The sequence below is a fragment of the Stigmatopora nigra genome, chromosome 9, assembly GCF_051989575.1.
Source record: "Stigmatopora nigra isolate UIUO_SnigA chromosome 9, RoL_Snig_1.1, whole genome shotgun sequence".
In the NCBI taxonomy this organism is placed as follows: Eukaryota; Metazoa; Chordata; class Actinopteri; order Syngnathiformes; family Syngnathidae; genus Stigmatopora; species Stigmatopora nigra.
In genome coordinates this window covers 10,281,627-10,297,014 of record NC_135516.1, presented here as the reverse complement: position 1 = coordinate 10,297,014, position 15,388 = coordinate 10,281,627, and the positions used below count along the sequence as shown (strand labels likewise).

General features: G+C 42.7%; 1 protein-coding gene across 1 annotated transcript; it reads left to right on the top strand.

Annotated features, from left to right (window-relative positions):
* The first annotated feature begins 210 nt into the window (after positions 1–210).
* LOC144201273 (rap guanine nucleotide exchange factor 4-like) lies at positions 211–13,527 on the top strand. The gene is made up of 30 exons (XM_077723764.1): positions 211–674; positions 2,922–3,064; positions 3,289–3,377; positions 3,799–3,945; positions 5,615–5,687; positions 5,912–5,967; positions 6,809–6,915; positions 6,985–7,106; positions 7,333–7,516; positions 7,602–7,686; positions 7,752–7,812; positions 7,892–7,968; positions 8,756–8,902; positions 9,167–9,261; positions 9,334–9,419; positions 9,509–9,587; positions 9,954–10,104; positions 10,180–10,268; positions 10,334–10,361; positions 10,451–10,526; positions 10,617–10,763; positions 10,828–10,925; positions 11,402–11,527; positions 11,607–11,785; positions 11,863–11,953; positions 12,041–12,091; positions 12,164–12,251; positions 12,337–12,401; positions 12,849–12,903; positions 13,004–13,527. The coding sequence occupies exons 1-30, from the start codon at positions 613–615 to the stop codon at positions 13,129–13,131; spliced, it is 2,985 nt and encodes a 994-aa protein (XP_077579890.1). The 5' UTR covers positions 211–612; the 3' UTR covers positions 13,132–13,527.
* Positions 13,528–15,388: the final 1,861 nt, after the last annotated feature.

The window sequence follows — 15,388 nt, the reverse complement described above, 5'->3', positions numbered from 1 at the left end:
GAAGGATTCGATGAATTGTTTTAAGGTCACGGGGGGTGGAGCTTATTCTAGCCAACGGCAGACAGCAGGGGGGAGACACCCTGAACTGTTTGCCAGCCAATTGCAGGGCACAAAGAGACGGATCAGGTTATTTAAGAAAAAAAAAACTTCCAGGGCGGACCGTAAAATATTTTTACGTGGACTGCAATCGGCCCCCGGGCCACAGATTAGAGACCTTTTTTTTTTTTTTTTTAAGTTTGGAATCAGAAGCATTCGGAAAATGAAACCTAAAAATAAAGAATACGCATTGCGGGATGGATTATCTTTCTCACGTGCCGATTTCTGTTCGCCCTTTGGATTTGACGTCCAATCTTGTGGTTAGTTGCCATGACTATGACTGCATATGCCAGATAGGACTGCGGCTTTGACGCCCTCCCCGCTCGGCTCGACACAAGTCATGTGGATGATGCCGCGGCACCGACGGCGGCGGCGAGCGGCATTGTGCGCAAGTGTGCAGCTGTGTGCGGCAGCCGAGCCGATCCGAGCGGGAGGGGCTGCGCGCACACATCCCGCATCCGTTCACCGACAACCGGCCGGCCGGCCTCCGCCGAGCAAGCGAACGAGCGAGCAAGCATGGTGCAAGCCTCCCCCAACCTGGCCCCGTCGCCCGAGTGGATTTGCTGTCTGGATAAGAGGTGGGTCTGAAACGGTTCGTGTCGCGTCCTCCTTCCCATTGACGGAACCGAATCGGCGCGATTGATCCCAACCGGCAAGTGCGGAGAAATCCTTTTGCCATTGAACGCCTCTCGCGTTGCTATTCCAATCGACGTTGAACGCGCTTTCACATGGTCAAATTGTGGGTCTTTTTTTTAACTATGATAATTTTTTTGTATTTGTCGTGCGTGTTTGAGGAGTGTGGCGTTGCACGCGAGTTGGAGGTTTCCACGTCTGGTATGAAGTATGAAAAAAAATGCTTGTTAAGCAGAAAGAAAAAAATGTCATGGCTGGAAGGCGGTGGTACTCTACACGGGACGTCATTTTACACCCCCACTTTAACGTTCGCAACGTGAGTCATCCCCATCTTGTCATTGTCACTCGGGTAAAATACACGATTTGCCCAGTGGTGGGCGTGGCCAACCGCGTGGAAATCCGTGATGTGTCAATGATGCGGACGGAGATAGACGTCTGAGCAGTTTTGACGGGGAGTGGGTGGGGTCGGAGTGATAATGGATTGAACGTGTAATATTATTCCCTCGTTTTCTGAACCGGTTATCCTCACAAGGCTCGCGAGGGGTGCTGGAGCCAGCTGACTTTGGGTACCAGGTGGAAATTGTTGGCCAGCCAGTCACAGGACATAGTGGCAGTGAGTTGAGACATCAGCTTGTACACAATTGTCCATCACTCAGCACTTCCCTTTTGATTCAATCACAATCTAACCGCGTACATTTCATCGACGCTAACTGCTGATTCGCTCTTGTGAGCAATGATGACTAAGGGGCGGAGCTCCAGAGGCTTTATGCCAGGGGTGTCTAACTCACTTTGGTTGGTGGGCCACATTTGGGTCAACTAGATGTGTTCATTGGCCCCTGACGGTTAAAATGGATTAGACGTCTAGCGCCATCAATGGCATTGAAAGATGAGCATCCACAACCAGTTTAACAGAATTGGACGTCTATCATTGTCAATGGCAGTAACTTGTTTTTTACCCACTTTTATTTGAGTGTACTGATGGGTCACGTCTTCTAGATTTTGGATCATTTCCTATTTATTTGGAGGGTATTCTTGTCTCGCCAGCTTTATTTATTATTTTATTATCTATTTACTGTCAATAACACCAGGTTTGGTACATGATCTGTCGGAATGTGTTGGGATTTTTTTGGACTCGTGTTTATACTAGTTCCTATTTAGTGTTGTTGACAGTTTGTGGTGGCGCAGATGGTTGTTGGAAAAAAGTGTGGGTGAGGCCGAAGTAGCGTAGCACTTCAGCTTGTGTTTTGCAAGCAAGGATAATCATGTTTTACAGACAAATAATGTCTCTGCGTGTATGTGTTTAGTATGTGTCATGGTTTATGTATTGACATAAGATCAAGTTGTCATGAATATGGAACGACACTGAGTTTGACCCCCCATGAGGATGTGATGGTGATAAGAAAGAACCTAGCATTCATGGGGAGGAGGAGCTTGTTCTGCTGGATTTGGGGTTGAAAATAGAAGATTAAAGCCGTATTTATCTGGAAGTAGAGCGAGCTGCTAGCAAATGAGTCACGCCTGAAGGGAAAAAAAATGAATGAATGGATGGATGACGTAGCGTGTGTACGAATGAGTCTCGCTAGTTTAAACGGTACATTGTTCAACACAATGTTGGCGGGCTCTGATCAAACTCCAGCGCGATCGTAGAATAAAGAGCATTAGCGAGAGAAGCCGGACAAAATGACGCCCCACGGGTGGTCGGAGATGAGAAGGAATGCCGCTCGAGCTCAGACGTTGAAGATAAGAGTCGAGCTAAAGAGATCAAGCTAATGCTCAGAGACGCACTTATATTCGGGGAGTTGATTATTCGCCAGGGTGGCCCGGAGGACGCTGTTCTAGGGTCGAGGGTTCGACCACAGCTCGCTCCGCATTGTGTGGAGTTTGCATGTGGTTCACGGCCTTACGTGGGTTTTCTCCAGGTATGCCGGTTTCCTCCCACATGCCAAAAAACATGCATGGTTGAACACTATAAATGGCCTAAACGTCACAATTATTGGTTGTTTGTGCCCTCGTGCTCTGTGATTGGCTGGTCACTGATTCAGGGGTAGCCATAGAGATAGGCTCCAGCACCCCCGCGACCCTTGTGAGGATAAACGGTTCAGAAAATGATTGAATTGGTGGTCAGCCAATTGAAGTGAATATGAAATTTTTTTTGAATTCATCTAATTTTAATATTTTTGTTTTGTTTTCAGGCCCTCGGAGCGCTCAGTAGAAGACGTGGACATCATTCTGACTAGATTGAAAGAAGTCAAAGCCTTTACCAAGTTTCCACCTCCACTCTTGGTGCAAATCTGCACCTGTGCCTTCTACGAATGTCTGGAGAAAGGCATCACGCGTATGTACGCACACTTACATCGTCAACAAATACAGAATATGACATAGTATTTTTGCCCCTGATTTAGTGAATCTTCCAATACAGTCTCGATTTGTTTTGGTTAGTGTAAATATAAATATGTAGTCGTTTCCATTATACATGAGGATTATTTTGTTGTTTTGACTTAACTCGCTGATTGCCATTGACAGCGATAGACCTCAAATTCTTTTTATATGCGGTTGCAGTGTTTCGGCAAGGTGACATTGGCACCAGCTGGTACGCCGTTCTGTCGGGTTCTTTGGATGTCAAAGTCTCTGAAACCGCCAATCACCAGGTGAGATTTATTTAAAAAAATTAAAAAATAAATGTAAAAAAAAAACGGTGGTAAAGTGGTTAGCGCGTCAGGCTCACAGTTCTGGGGTCGAGGGTTCGATCCCACATAGGTCCTCACTGTTTTTGAGTTTGCATGTTCTCTGTGAGCTTGTGTGGAATTTCTCCGGGTACCCCGCTTTCCTCCCACATCCCAAGAACATGCATGCTAAGTTAATTGGATGCTAAAATTGTCCCTAGCTATGAGTGATGATTGGTTGTTTTTTTCTAACCGTGCTCTGCGATTGGCTGGCTAACGATTCAAGCTGTGCCCTGCCTGGTGCCTATAGTTGGCTGGTATAGACTCCAGCACCCCTCGCGAGCCTTGTGAGGATAAGTGATTGAGAAAATGAATGAATGTTGGTGTGTTTTTTTATGGCGTGTAGGATGCAGTCACCATTTGCACTCTGGGGATCGGGACGGCCTTCGGGGAGTCCATCTTGGACAACACGCCACGTCACGCCACCATCGTCAGCAGAGAGACCAGCGAGCTGCTGCGAATTGAACAGAGAGAGTTTAAGACCCTTTGGGAGGTAAAATGCGGGTTATCAGATTCATGAAAACAAAAAATGGCTGGTTTCACAATGGCATATTTAACATATATAATATAGTGATGCTGAAACTTCAAAGTAACTGAGAAGGGCTTATAAATATATGTAATTCCTTTTTTTTTCTTCTTTTTATTGTACAATTTGTGTCTGTGTCAATCAGTGTAGCAAGTGTGGGTCCTTCACTTTTTTTATTAACTTAAAAAATATATATCCATATTTTTGGTATAATTAATAGCAGAATAAATTGCAAAGAAATGAATTTGCAATTAGTGCAGTGGCGATAATGGAGGACAGACTGTATTATGGTATTTTTCCGTGTTTAAAGCGGGATTTGTGTTCTATTATCACAGAGTTAGCATTGTGATTGCTTATCCGCTAAGTGCACTCGCTCAGTCGGCCTGAAGAAAAAGAAAGCAACACCGATGCACTTTGCAAACGGCAAAAACGTTGCAGACGCTTTGCTACTGAAGTTCCCGCTTTCTATACGAGGCTTTATTGTCCTTTCTTTCTTTCCATGAATCTTCCTCACTTCCTCTGGCTCCCTCCTCACCTTCCTCCCCCTCATTACCCCTTTTATTTCCTCTTCACTGTGGTAACCTGGGAGAGAAAAGTGGTCGGGTCCTTGGCTCGGTCACCACGGGAGAGAGAGAGAAAGAGAGAGAGAGAGAGAGAGAGCGGGTTGAGGGAGAAAAGAGGCGAAGCGCTCGTGTAAGCGTGCGCGTCAAACCGCCACCGTGCGGGACTTGTTAAGGAGCTCCTCGGGCTTTCGCTTTTTTCACCGTTAGACAAACTTAGGGCGCTTATTCAGGTGAGTCTCAATTTGTTGTTATCTTAAATTGTGCTTTTCTTTGGTGTTTTATCGTCCTACAAAATGCTTTTGGGGAAAAAAAACTTTTTTTGTACCCAGGCTCTGACAGATGCGGCCTCAATAATGTTTGTGTGCTGTCAGAATTTAAGGGGGTGCTGGGTCGTGACCTTGCCAAGAGAGGCGCGACACATAAACTGACTTGTGTTGAAAAGTTCTTGAGGCGAATGCGATTTGCTGTCTAAAAAATGCATCTAGTATTTCAACCTGAGTGACATTGTGAGCTTATAGTGGCGCATCTAAATGATGGGCGCTATACAAAGGGCTTTGTTTTGACATAGTGCTGTCTGTGTGTCAGTTTGATGATGATGCATAGCGGAAGATACGTTCCGGGCTGGTCCAGATTCAAAACATGTGTCGTGGCTGCCTATTGTTTGCCGGCATTCTTTTTTGGAGCGTCCAAACTATGCTGACATTGATGGGATTCCATAGGCGGTCGTCGTACCACCTATCGACCTATCTCCAACCACTAGGGAGTAATGCATGCAATACAATTGAAAATAGCCACGCATTTAATTCACCCAGAACACAGACAATGCAATTTGTTCAAATATCAATATTCCTCTATTCTTAATGATGTTGTGCGAACTTGATATTCAGCCGTATTAAAGTTAGAACCACAGGTGTTAGTCGATAATGACATATTGATTTGTGACAGGTCAGTTTAATCTCAATTAAAAAAAAGTGATGGGAAAGCGGTCTTAATTGTTGTATATTTTGTTTAACAATTTAACAATGAAACTAAAATGTATGATATTAATCCATAAGTACGATTTTATGTTGCAGAAACATCGTCAGAGCCTGGCAGGATTATTGGCGCCCCCTTATGGAGCAATGGAAAGCGGATCGAACAATGATAGTGAGTAAACAGCACTATTTGTTATTTGAGATGTCATTCACTCTTTATGATTGCTTATTATTCAATTTTATAGTCACGTGATGCCTTGGGATAAAAATATACACATTTATTTATATCTATTTGTCACTTCCAGCCTTGTAGAAAACTAAAAATACTCTGAATAATTGATTTACCTCCATCAGTAATGATGGGCGTCCAATCATGTGACTCTTTTCTCTATTTAGGACTTGCCGACAAAGACAACTTGAACTCGGAGTCTGCCAACAAAAATCATAATAAGGTAAATATTGCTATTTCATAGAAACACCCATTGCTTCAAGGTTTCATTTAGCGTACAAAATTGTTGACTATTGCGAGTTATTTGTAGTTAGTCCTTGAGGCCGATTGGAGGTACTACAACAACATGAAATTCCACCAATGTAGCTATCTGCTAGCCAAAATGTGGATTGCAGGAAAAGATCTGCTTGTATAGATAAAATAAATGTTGATAAAATGTTTTATATTGATTTTGATCACTATTTTCATGATATGAATGAACAAGGATGCCAGATTTGGAAGTGGAAATGAATGATGACTCACCACTGTGATCCTTTCCAGTTATGGTAATTATCGTTAATTCATGCACATAGAAGAAAGGTGCTATCGGCCTAATGAGCGCACCTTCTTTTGTTGTTTTTTGTGAGCGTAGCCTTTTAGCCGTAGCTGGGAACGGTACACCTTTTTCATGTGTTTATCTTGTAAAGCATTGATCTTCACGGACATGAATGAACACCCGCCGGGTTGCAAGATCTGAAAATAGAAAAAGGAGGGAAACGTTGATATGTACACGATACAGAGGACACTTTTTCCACCAAAATTTTGCCTTGTTAAATTATTAATTCATTCATTTTTCCACCAGTCGCGAAGGGTGCTGGAGCCTATATTGTAGCTAATTGATCTCACAAAAAAAAATGCCTCTAGCTGTGATTGGTTGTCTGTCTCTTCGTGCTCTGCGATTGGCTGGCCACCCATTCATTGTGCCTATCGTTGCCTGGGATAGGCTCTAGCACCCCCGCAACATTGTGAGGATAAGCGGTTCAGAAAATGAAAGAATGAATTTTCTTCTGTTTTCCGTTGTGAAGATTCCTGCAGAAAAGCTCCAACGAGCGGGCAAAGTTCTGCGCAACGCCATCTTGTCCCGAGCCCCTCACATGATCCGAGACAGAAAATACCACCTCAAGACTTACAGGTAATCAGATGGCGAACTCACAATAGCCTTCCTTGTGGGATGCCGATGCCGTGTCATCACATTTTGCAGACAATGCTGCGTCGGCACGGAGCTGGTGGACTGGCTGGTGCTGCAGAGCGCTTGCGTTCTCACCCGTTCCCACGCCGTCGGCATGTGGCAAGCGCTGTTGGAGGACCAGGTCCTCAATCACGGTATACCACTTTTTTTCCTCACGGGACAAGAACTGGGTAAAACATAACATGAGAAAAAAACATTAGTCAAAATTCATGTCAAATTATATTAACAAATTGATACATTAAATACATCCAAAATACTACTATGACCATTTAAAAAAAAGTTATGGTCCCAGGATAGTGGCAGCTAATGGGTTTAAATACAGAATAGAAAATATCCATAAACAGTCCTGGTTGTCTCCAGTGGACCAGGAACTGGGTTTCCAGGACAAATACCTCTTCTACCGCTTTCTGGACGACGAGGAAGAGGACACGCCGTTGCCTAGCGAGGAGGAGAAGCGGGAGAGTGAAGAGGAACTTCCAGAGACCATTCTCTTCCTGGCTCAGATCGGACCGGATGCACTGTTGCGTATGATCCTGAGGAAATCGTAATTTTTCTTCTTTTTCCTCCACTCAAATTCATGCAAATTAGTCATTTTCTTTAAATACCTGGGACTGTGTGCATGTGCGCAGGCCTGGCCAGAGGACAGGCGATGACCTGGAGATCATCTATGATGAGCTGCTTCACATCAAGGCCTTAGCTCACCTTTCCAACACTGTGAGTCAAACCTGTATATTTTTTTGGAAAAGTTTACCATATAAACAATGTATTTTTATCTGTAGGTGAAGCGGGAACTAGCAAGTGTTGTCATCTTCGAGTCACATGCGAAAGCTGGAACCGTCTGTAGGTCATGACCTTGCTGTCAATTACTTTTTTTGCTTCTTTTTGTATCTGAACAAAGTATGTTTTTGTCTAACTTCAGTATTCAACCAAGGAGAAGAGGGAACTTCATGGTATATCATTCAGAAGGGCTCCGTCAATGTTGTTATCTACGGCAAGGTGGGTTAAATACACTTATTTTTGTGTCAAATGCATACATTTCGGGGTTCTATCTATACATGAAGGAAAGTAATCGTTTTGACAACCCTAAGTAAAGACTTTGGTTAACAACCCTGACACATTTGAATGAATAAAAAATATGTGATAAGGCCTTAAAAACGAAGAAAAACGACTTGCCATGTCATTACGAAGTTCGTGTCGACTGTCGATGATAGCGTGATGCTATTGTGGTTAGCATGTTTCCAATCTCAACCGCCATTCGCAAATGGCGCATACCAACCTTTCAACAAGTAGGGGGAGGGGGTGTCCACAAGATAGGTCTCTATTTCAGTGCGTCTTAATGACGTCTTATTTATCTCCTCAGTGTTCTGTAGTTCAAATATGTTTAGTGTATTGATTCATCCAGAAAATGTGCACGTTAAAGAAATTGAGGTATTGGTCCTCGCTAAAATGAAAAAGCGACGGACTCATGAAGTGAGAGCTATGACGACATGGTTCAGTCTCGCGACGTCACTGATTGGGGTTTTAAACCCGTCTAAAACAAAAAGTGGCAAAAATTAAACATAAACTCTGTCTGTTTATTATTTGCTTCCAGCACTTGTCTTGAAACATATTTCATGTACATATTTAAAAGAAAATCTCGAAAATGAATTTGCAGTACCTTGAAGAGAAATTGTATTCAAGGTGATCCATGCATGTGGGCGGTTCCTACCATTTGGGAGTGTACTAGGGCCTTTATCGTATTATTATAGTGTAATTATAATATTTTCAAACTATGTGTTTCAAGGGGGTGGTGTGCACGCTCCATGAAGGGGACGATTTTGGAAAGTTGGCCCTGGTTACAGATTCACCTCGCGCTGCCTCCATTGTCCTGAGAGAGGACAACTGCCACTTCCTTCGTGTAGACAAGGAGGATTTCAACAGGATTCTCAGGGTATGAGAGATTTTAACTCCATCCTGACGATTGACCTATAAAAAATAAATAAATAACACAAATTGAGTAAAAATTGAGTTGAAATCAGCGGTCTCAAGCATGCGCCCTAGTGGCCAATTGTGGTATTTTTCAGGCCCACAATCTAATTATGACCCCCAAAATAGGAGCAAGAAATTGAACAGATGTATGTACATATATTTTAAAATGCATATAGTATTTTTTAAAAAGAACATTGGTTGACAGTCATTTTGTCTTTTTTTGCAGGATGTGGAGGCCAACACAGTACGTTTGAAAGAGCACGAGCAAGCTGTCCTGGTCTTGGAGAAGAGTCCTCGAGCCTCCACCTTGGGGAGCATCAAGTAACAAACATTTTATGGGAAAAAAATTCTGTAAAATGTTCCAATGCATATCTAATTTTTTACATTTTGCAGATACACTGTGATCTGTGGGACTCCGGAGAAGATTCTGGAGCACTTTTTGGAGACCATGAGAATGGACGTCCATCACAGTGAACCAGGTTGCTAAACAAAAGAGAAGTAAACAAATGAATGGAAAATAATCAATAGTTTTTTTCCTTTCTTTTTTGTTTTTTATTTTATCTGGCAGATCCAGCAGTGGACGATTTTGTCCTCATGCACTCTGTCTTCATGTCCAACAGTCAGTTCTGCCCACTACTCATGGCTCAATATCCTTTTTAATTTGCGCTCTTTAACGCAGCTATAGCTGACAGGCACCAAATTTGATTTATCATAAAAATTAAAACTATTGAATTAAACATTGCAGTAAGTAAATGTCCAACAATTTTCAATATAATCATAAAAGTCCCCCCCCCAACTTAATACATTTTCCAGCTACCAGACCAGGTCTCAGGGTTGCCAGATTCTTAAAACCCGCCGACTCAGGCCTTAATAAACTAGTTTCTAACAGGCAATTTCGTGATATTTCAATTATCGCGGTCATGTCTGATCTACATTAACCGCGATAATCGAAGGATTACTGTATATATGACAACCCAAACATTCCCTGTGTTGACCTTTAACCCCATCCGCACCTACCACGCGGCATCTCCGCCCGGCTCAGAACAGGAGAGGTTGGAGCATGCGCTCAACTGCAAAAGGAGGGCTCTGATTCTGGCGCTTCGTTGGGCCAACACACACACGTTCCTCCTGCAAGAGGAGCCGGCTGCCATTTCCTTCCTGGAGGTATGGCACGCTAATGTTTGGATTGCCGGGAATGGCGCCCATAACGCTCTACCTTGTCTTTTGTTTTGCCCGTAGGAGTTGTTTGGAAGCGTGTCGAATGATTCACGCGTGCTCAGAGCGTTGAAAGATCTGCTTCCTGATTTGGAGAATGTCGTCAAATTACAGTAGGTTTTGATTTGGGATTCTTAAAAGTGTCAACATGTATTTATTCTGCTTTTCTTTTTGGTAGTTCGGAGGAAGCCAAGTCCACAAAAAAGGTGAGTGTTATTGTTCGGGGAGTCCTCGGGTTATTGTAGGTGTTAGATTATTTTTTTGTAGAGGCTGACAGTGTGTTTAAATTCAACAGAAAACTTTAATACGGCAGTTCAGCAACGGCGAGGAAAGGCTTCAGAAGAAACAGGCCATTCGAAATCAAGATGACAGTAAGTTAGGTCCAATTTGAATGAGCTGCAGCCCCTTAGGATCTATAACTAGCAAAGTTATCCCGTTTTTTCATTTTTTTCTTCTATTAGTCCTCCTAAAGGTGTACTGCAGTGACCACACGTACACCACCATTCGGGTCGCCGTGGCGGCGACGGGCCGAGAGGTCATTTGCGCCGTGGCCGACAAACTGGGTTCCACGGACGAGCTGGTGCTGGTTCACCTCAACTCAGCCGGCGGTGAGAGCCAACCACTTGACATTTGTGGTGATTCCAAACGCCATTGTTTTGTTTTGGTTTGCAGAGAAACAAATGTGGAAGCCCAACGACGTGTCCGTGTTTTCCACGGCGAGCATCAACGGCCGATTGTTTGCCTGCACACGACAACAACTCGGCGGTCTGGTAGGTCACGTGTTATCTACCTGGGATTTATTGGGGAAGGAATGAGAATGGGGCCATTCAATTGATTCAATCCATTGATTTTCTGAACTGCTTATCCTCACAAGGGGGTGCTGGAGTCTATCCCAGTTAGCTACAGGCACCATGCCAAGGACATCATGAATAAGTCATAGCTAGGGGCATTTTAGAGTGCTAAATTAGCTCTGTATCATCTTTTTTAAATTTAATGAATTGTTTATTTTTTGGACCAATGATGTCAAACAGGTGGCCCGGGGGCCAAATCCAGCCCGCCACATCAAGTTGTGTGGCCCATTCAAGTAAATCGACTGGCTTAAATAAAATTTATGTAACGTTAGTTCCAAAATTTGGGGAATATTTACAGGTTTTTTAGTAGCACCCATTAAATAGGATTATAACCCACGGCATCATTTTTTAATGATGGATTTAGATGTCCTAATCAATGACAATCTCTGTCCCAGACTCCCCTTCCAGACCAGGAGGGACCCTCGGCCGGTTCCATGTCGACTTTTGAGCTGATGAGTTCCAAGGACCTGGCTTATCAAATGACAATATTCGACTGGGAGCTCTTCAGCTGTGTGCACGAGGTCCAAAAAATAAGATAATAATCATCCATAGCAAAAAAAAAAATGCTAAAAAATGACCTTTCTTTCCTGGAACTCGCAGCACGAACTGCTGTACCACACGTTCGGCCGGCAGAACTTCCGAAGAACCACGGCCAATCTGGACCTCTTCCTGCGAAGGTTCAACCAGGTCCAGTTGTGGGTGGTCACCGAGGTGTGTCTTTGTGCACAGCTCAGCAAGAGAGTCCAACTCCTCAAAAAGTTCATCAAAATTGCCGCTCAGTGAGTTACAGACCTTTCCAGTTGAATTCATTCAGCTTCAGCCTGTAATAGCACATGTTTGGGTTTTTTATTTTTAGCTGCCGGGAGTTTAAGAACCTGAATTCGTTCTTCGCTATCATCATGGGAATGAGTAACCCGGCCGTCAGTAGGATGACTCAAACGTGGGAGGTACGCATCTATTTAGATTTTAAAGTCACAATTTACAACTTGTTCATTCATTTCTTTAAAAAAAAGCGCGTTTTTAACCCCAAACAGAAACTGCCGACCAAGTTTAAAAAATTCTACGCCGAGTTTGAAAGCATGATGGTGAGTCGAAATGAGCCACAAAATCATATTTGCATTCAATTAGCATTTTTGGGGGTGATTTTTTTTTTTTAGGACCCGTCCAGAAACCATCGATCCTATCGGCTAACGGTTAGCAAACTTGAGCCGCCGATTATCCCGTTTATGCCCCTCCTACTCAAAGGTAACGCCATTGGCTGTTTTCTGGGTTATTATTGTTATTATGATTAATATTATGTTATTCTTCCAAATGTCAAATCTCGTTACAGATATGACTTTTACACACGAAGGCAACAAGACATTTATTGACAGTATGGTCAATTTTGAGAAAATGGTAAGGAAAAATATCATTTATTATTATTTATTGATTATTATTTGTGTGCTACACTATTTATTTATGTTATTGACTATACTTCATTATTGATTATCATTATTATTAATTTATTGAATATTTGTTTGTTATTGTTATCTGTGCACTTGGTTGTGAAGCTTTATTTATAATTAATACTATATTTGTTTTGCACTACAAATAGAAAAAAAATCAATAAACTGTGAATGAATAATCAACAAATAAATCATAAATAAATACATAGTCAAGATAATAAGTACTCAACATCTGTCCCCTAAGCCATATGCACCCATCTAAAAAGCCACTTAGGGCTCCCAAGCCACATACGGCTCCCGGGCCACAAACTGCTCCCGAGCCACATACGGCTCCCTAACCTTGAACTCATATTTTCCCCCATCCAGTCACCTAACATCCCGTCTGCTCTCTCGCCAGCGTATTATAGCGAACACCATCCGACAAGTGCGCCACTGTCGAAGCCAGCCTTTCAGTGAGTATAACCCGTCCCACCCACCATGTTGGAACCTTGATGGCCAGGGCAAGCCCCGCCCCCTCGTCTAAATCCTAAAACTCCCACCCGTCCCCTTCAGACCCCGACATCTGCCAACCCAACAAGAACCAAGCGGAGGTCAGAGGTTACGTGAGGAAGCTGTGCGTGATCGACAACCAGAGGGCGCTGACGCAGCTGTCCTACAGACTGGAACCTCGACGGACATGAGAGTCCAATCTTCCACCAAGTCGCCTTCCTTCCTTCCTTCCTCGTTTTACTCCGGGCAAAGCTAAGCTAGTAGCAAGACGGTCAATGACTTTAAGGACAAATAGCGTGCCGTTTACGGCCTCCTCCTTTCGCCGTGTCTTAAGAAGTTAGAAGCAGGTTTGTTGTCGTCGTTCGTCGTTAATGTTTGGGACGCGTTAGCTAGTGAAGTCACGTATACAACCTCAATCCATCCAATCGTCTTGTAATGAGCGTCCTGCAGCATTAGCGCCAGATCTCTGTTTTCTGTTTATTGGTCACGCCCACTTGAAGCTAAAAGCTAATAAGAATGAGCTACATGCTAATGCATAACGAGGCCTCTTTAAAAAGATTTTTCCATAATTCTGGTGTGCAAATCAAATTAAAATTAAACTTTGGACGAACCCAAATCTTTGAGCGCCACTAATTGGCTCAACTTTTAAAATCTGGCCTAAATGATTAGAATATGTTTTTCTTTAATTTAATACTATTATTTTTATGGATAACATTCCTTCATGGACCAACAAAATGTTAATCAATACAAACTTAACTATAAAGTAGGTACATTTTCTTGGGCGGAGCTACTATTACTCAAATCAATTAAATAATTCCATTTCCAAATTGCAGCATCATTCCATTTCTGACCTCTGTGACCTTTTGACCTTTGGAGCTAAACAGGCTCATCTGTGATCAAATGAGCGGTTTGACCTTTTGACCTCAAATGTGAGTCACTTTTTCAGTTCCATATTTCAAAGACATCCAATTTTTATAAAAAATCCCTTCAAAACTTAAGTGTTTTAATGAAATGATCTGACATTCAAAACAAAGCTAGCTAGCTTCATGCTAACACTCAATGTAAAAAACAATTGGCTAGCAAACCACCATCAGTTATGTGAGTTGTAAATGATTAAGCAGTGGTTTGTCGACTGAAATATTAACATTACTGACTGGCGTATATATTCTTTATCCTCTGTGATGAGTAAAAAACTAAAAAACGGCAAATATTACTGCAGTTGACTCACTTGGTTGTAAGACTTCATATCGTAATCCTGTATTTCTGTATTCTACTGCAGTGAATGCTCATGTCTCAGCGCCATTGACAGCGATAGACGTCCAAAATGGATTGGACGTCTACCGGCGTCTGTCGCTTCTTGGATGACGTTGCTTTTTACGACTTTTCCTGAGGTCACTTGTTCATTTGGCTGTGTGAGAGTGAAAAAAAAGTGCACAATTTCAGGAGAAATGGCCCAAATTCTTCTGTCCATTTTTTTTGGGTGTGATATTGACAAGCTTTGTACATTTTCAGTTGATCTCAGGAGCTTTAAATGTGATGGCGTGTTTTGAAAAGTTGAGACGTCTCTTTTGTTATGAGCAGCTGGTTGTGTGTACTGATAAATGTGATAAATAAAAAGTTCAAAATCAATGTCACTTTTTGAATAAAAAAAAGATAGACACCAAATTACCGTATTTACCGGACTATAAGCACAATTATTTTTCAAAGTTAGGCTAGGGACACTTTTTTTTTTCCTCACTGACCACCAAAGTCAGCAAATACTACTTTTCCAGAATCCCCCACACACATGATTACACGTCCGAGATGAAGAATTAGATCATTTTATTTGTCAAACAATTGCGAGCTGTTAAACAGTGAACAAACACGTCCGTCCGAGTCAAAACACCAGAAAACATTCTTATCAACCAGTTGTAGCACTTTTTATTGCCAGCTGTGTTGTGCACTTCTTCTGCCGTCTGCACTTGCGCCCTCACAAAAAATTCCAAAACAACGGAGTACAACAAAAATGAACAAAAAAAATAGGCCAGAATTGATTCATAAACCAGCTTGGTAGTGATCACGGGATTTGGAGCTCTAGACGAAGAACCGGGCCGGCGAGGATGAGGCCTCGCATGCGGAAGCAAACCCAGATTTACAATTGACTAAAGGCACATCGGTAGGGAAGAAAAGCCAGAGAACGCCAGCCAGCCAATCTGACATTGTTGGCTGATGAAGGACGAGTGGAAATGGAACAGGAATTCAAACTCGAAACAATTGACAGCGACACCAGGCTCTCACTCCGTTCCCCTTTTGTTTCGCTTGACAATTTGACACGGGCAAAATACCAAACTCAATTCAAACTACAATCTCCAAATCCAAACAAACAACCAGCTGTGTGTCCCCCTTAAAAAAAACAACTAAACTGGAGAGCTTCCTACAATGGTGCCTTGAGATACGAGTGTTTAGTCA

Bases quoted from the DNA above. Each gene is read 5' to 3' on its own strand.
- LOC144201273 (XM_077723764.1), top strand. From the start codon at position 613: ATGGTGCAAGCCTCCCCCAACCTGGCCCCGTCGCCCGAGTGGATTTGC. The intron at 3,946-5,614 runs GTAAAATGCGGG...TTTATGTTGCAG, and splicing joins AGTTTAAGACCCTTTGGGAG to AAACATCGTCAGAGCCTGGC. The intron at 7,687-7,751 runs GTGAGTCAAACC...TTTTATCTGTAG, and splicing joins TAGCTCACCTTTCCAACACT to GTGAAGCGGGAACTAGCAAG.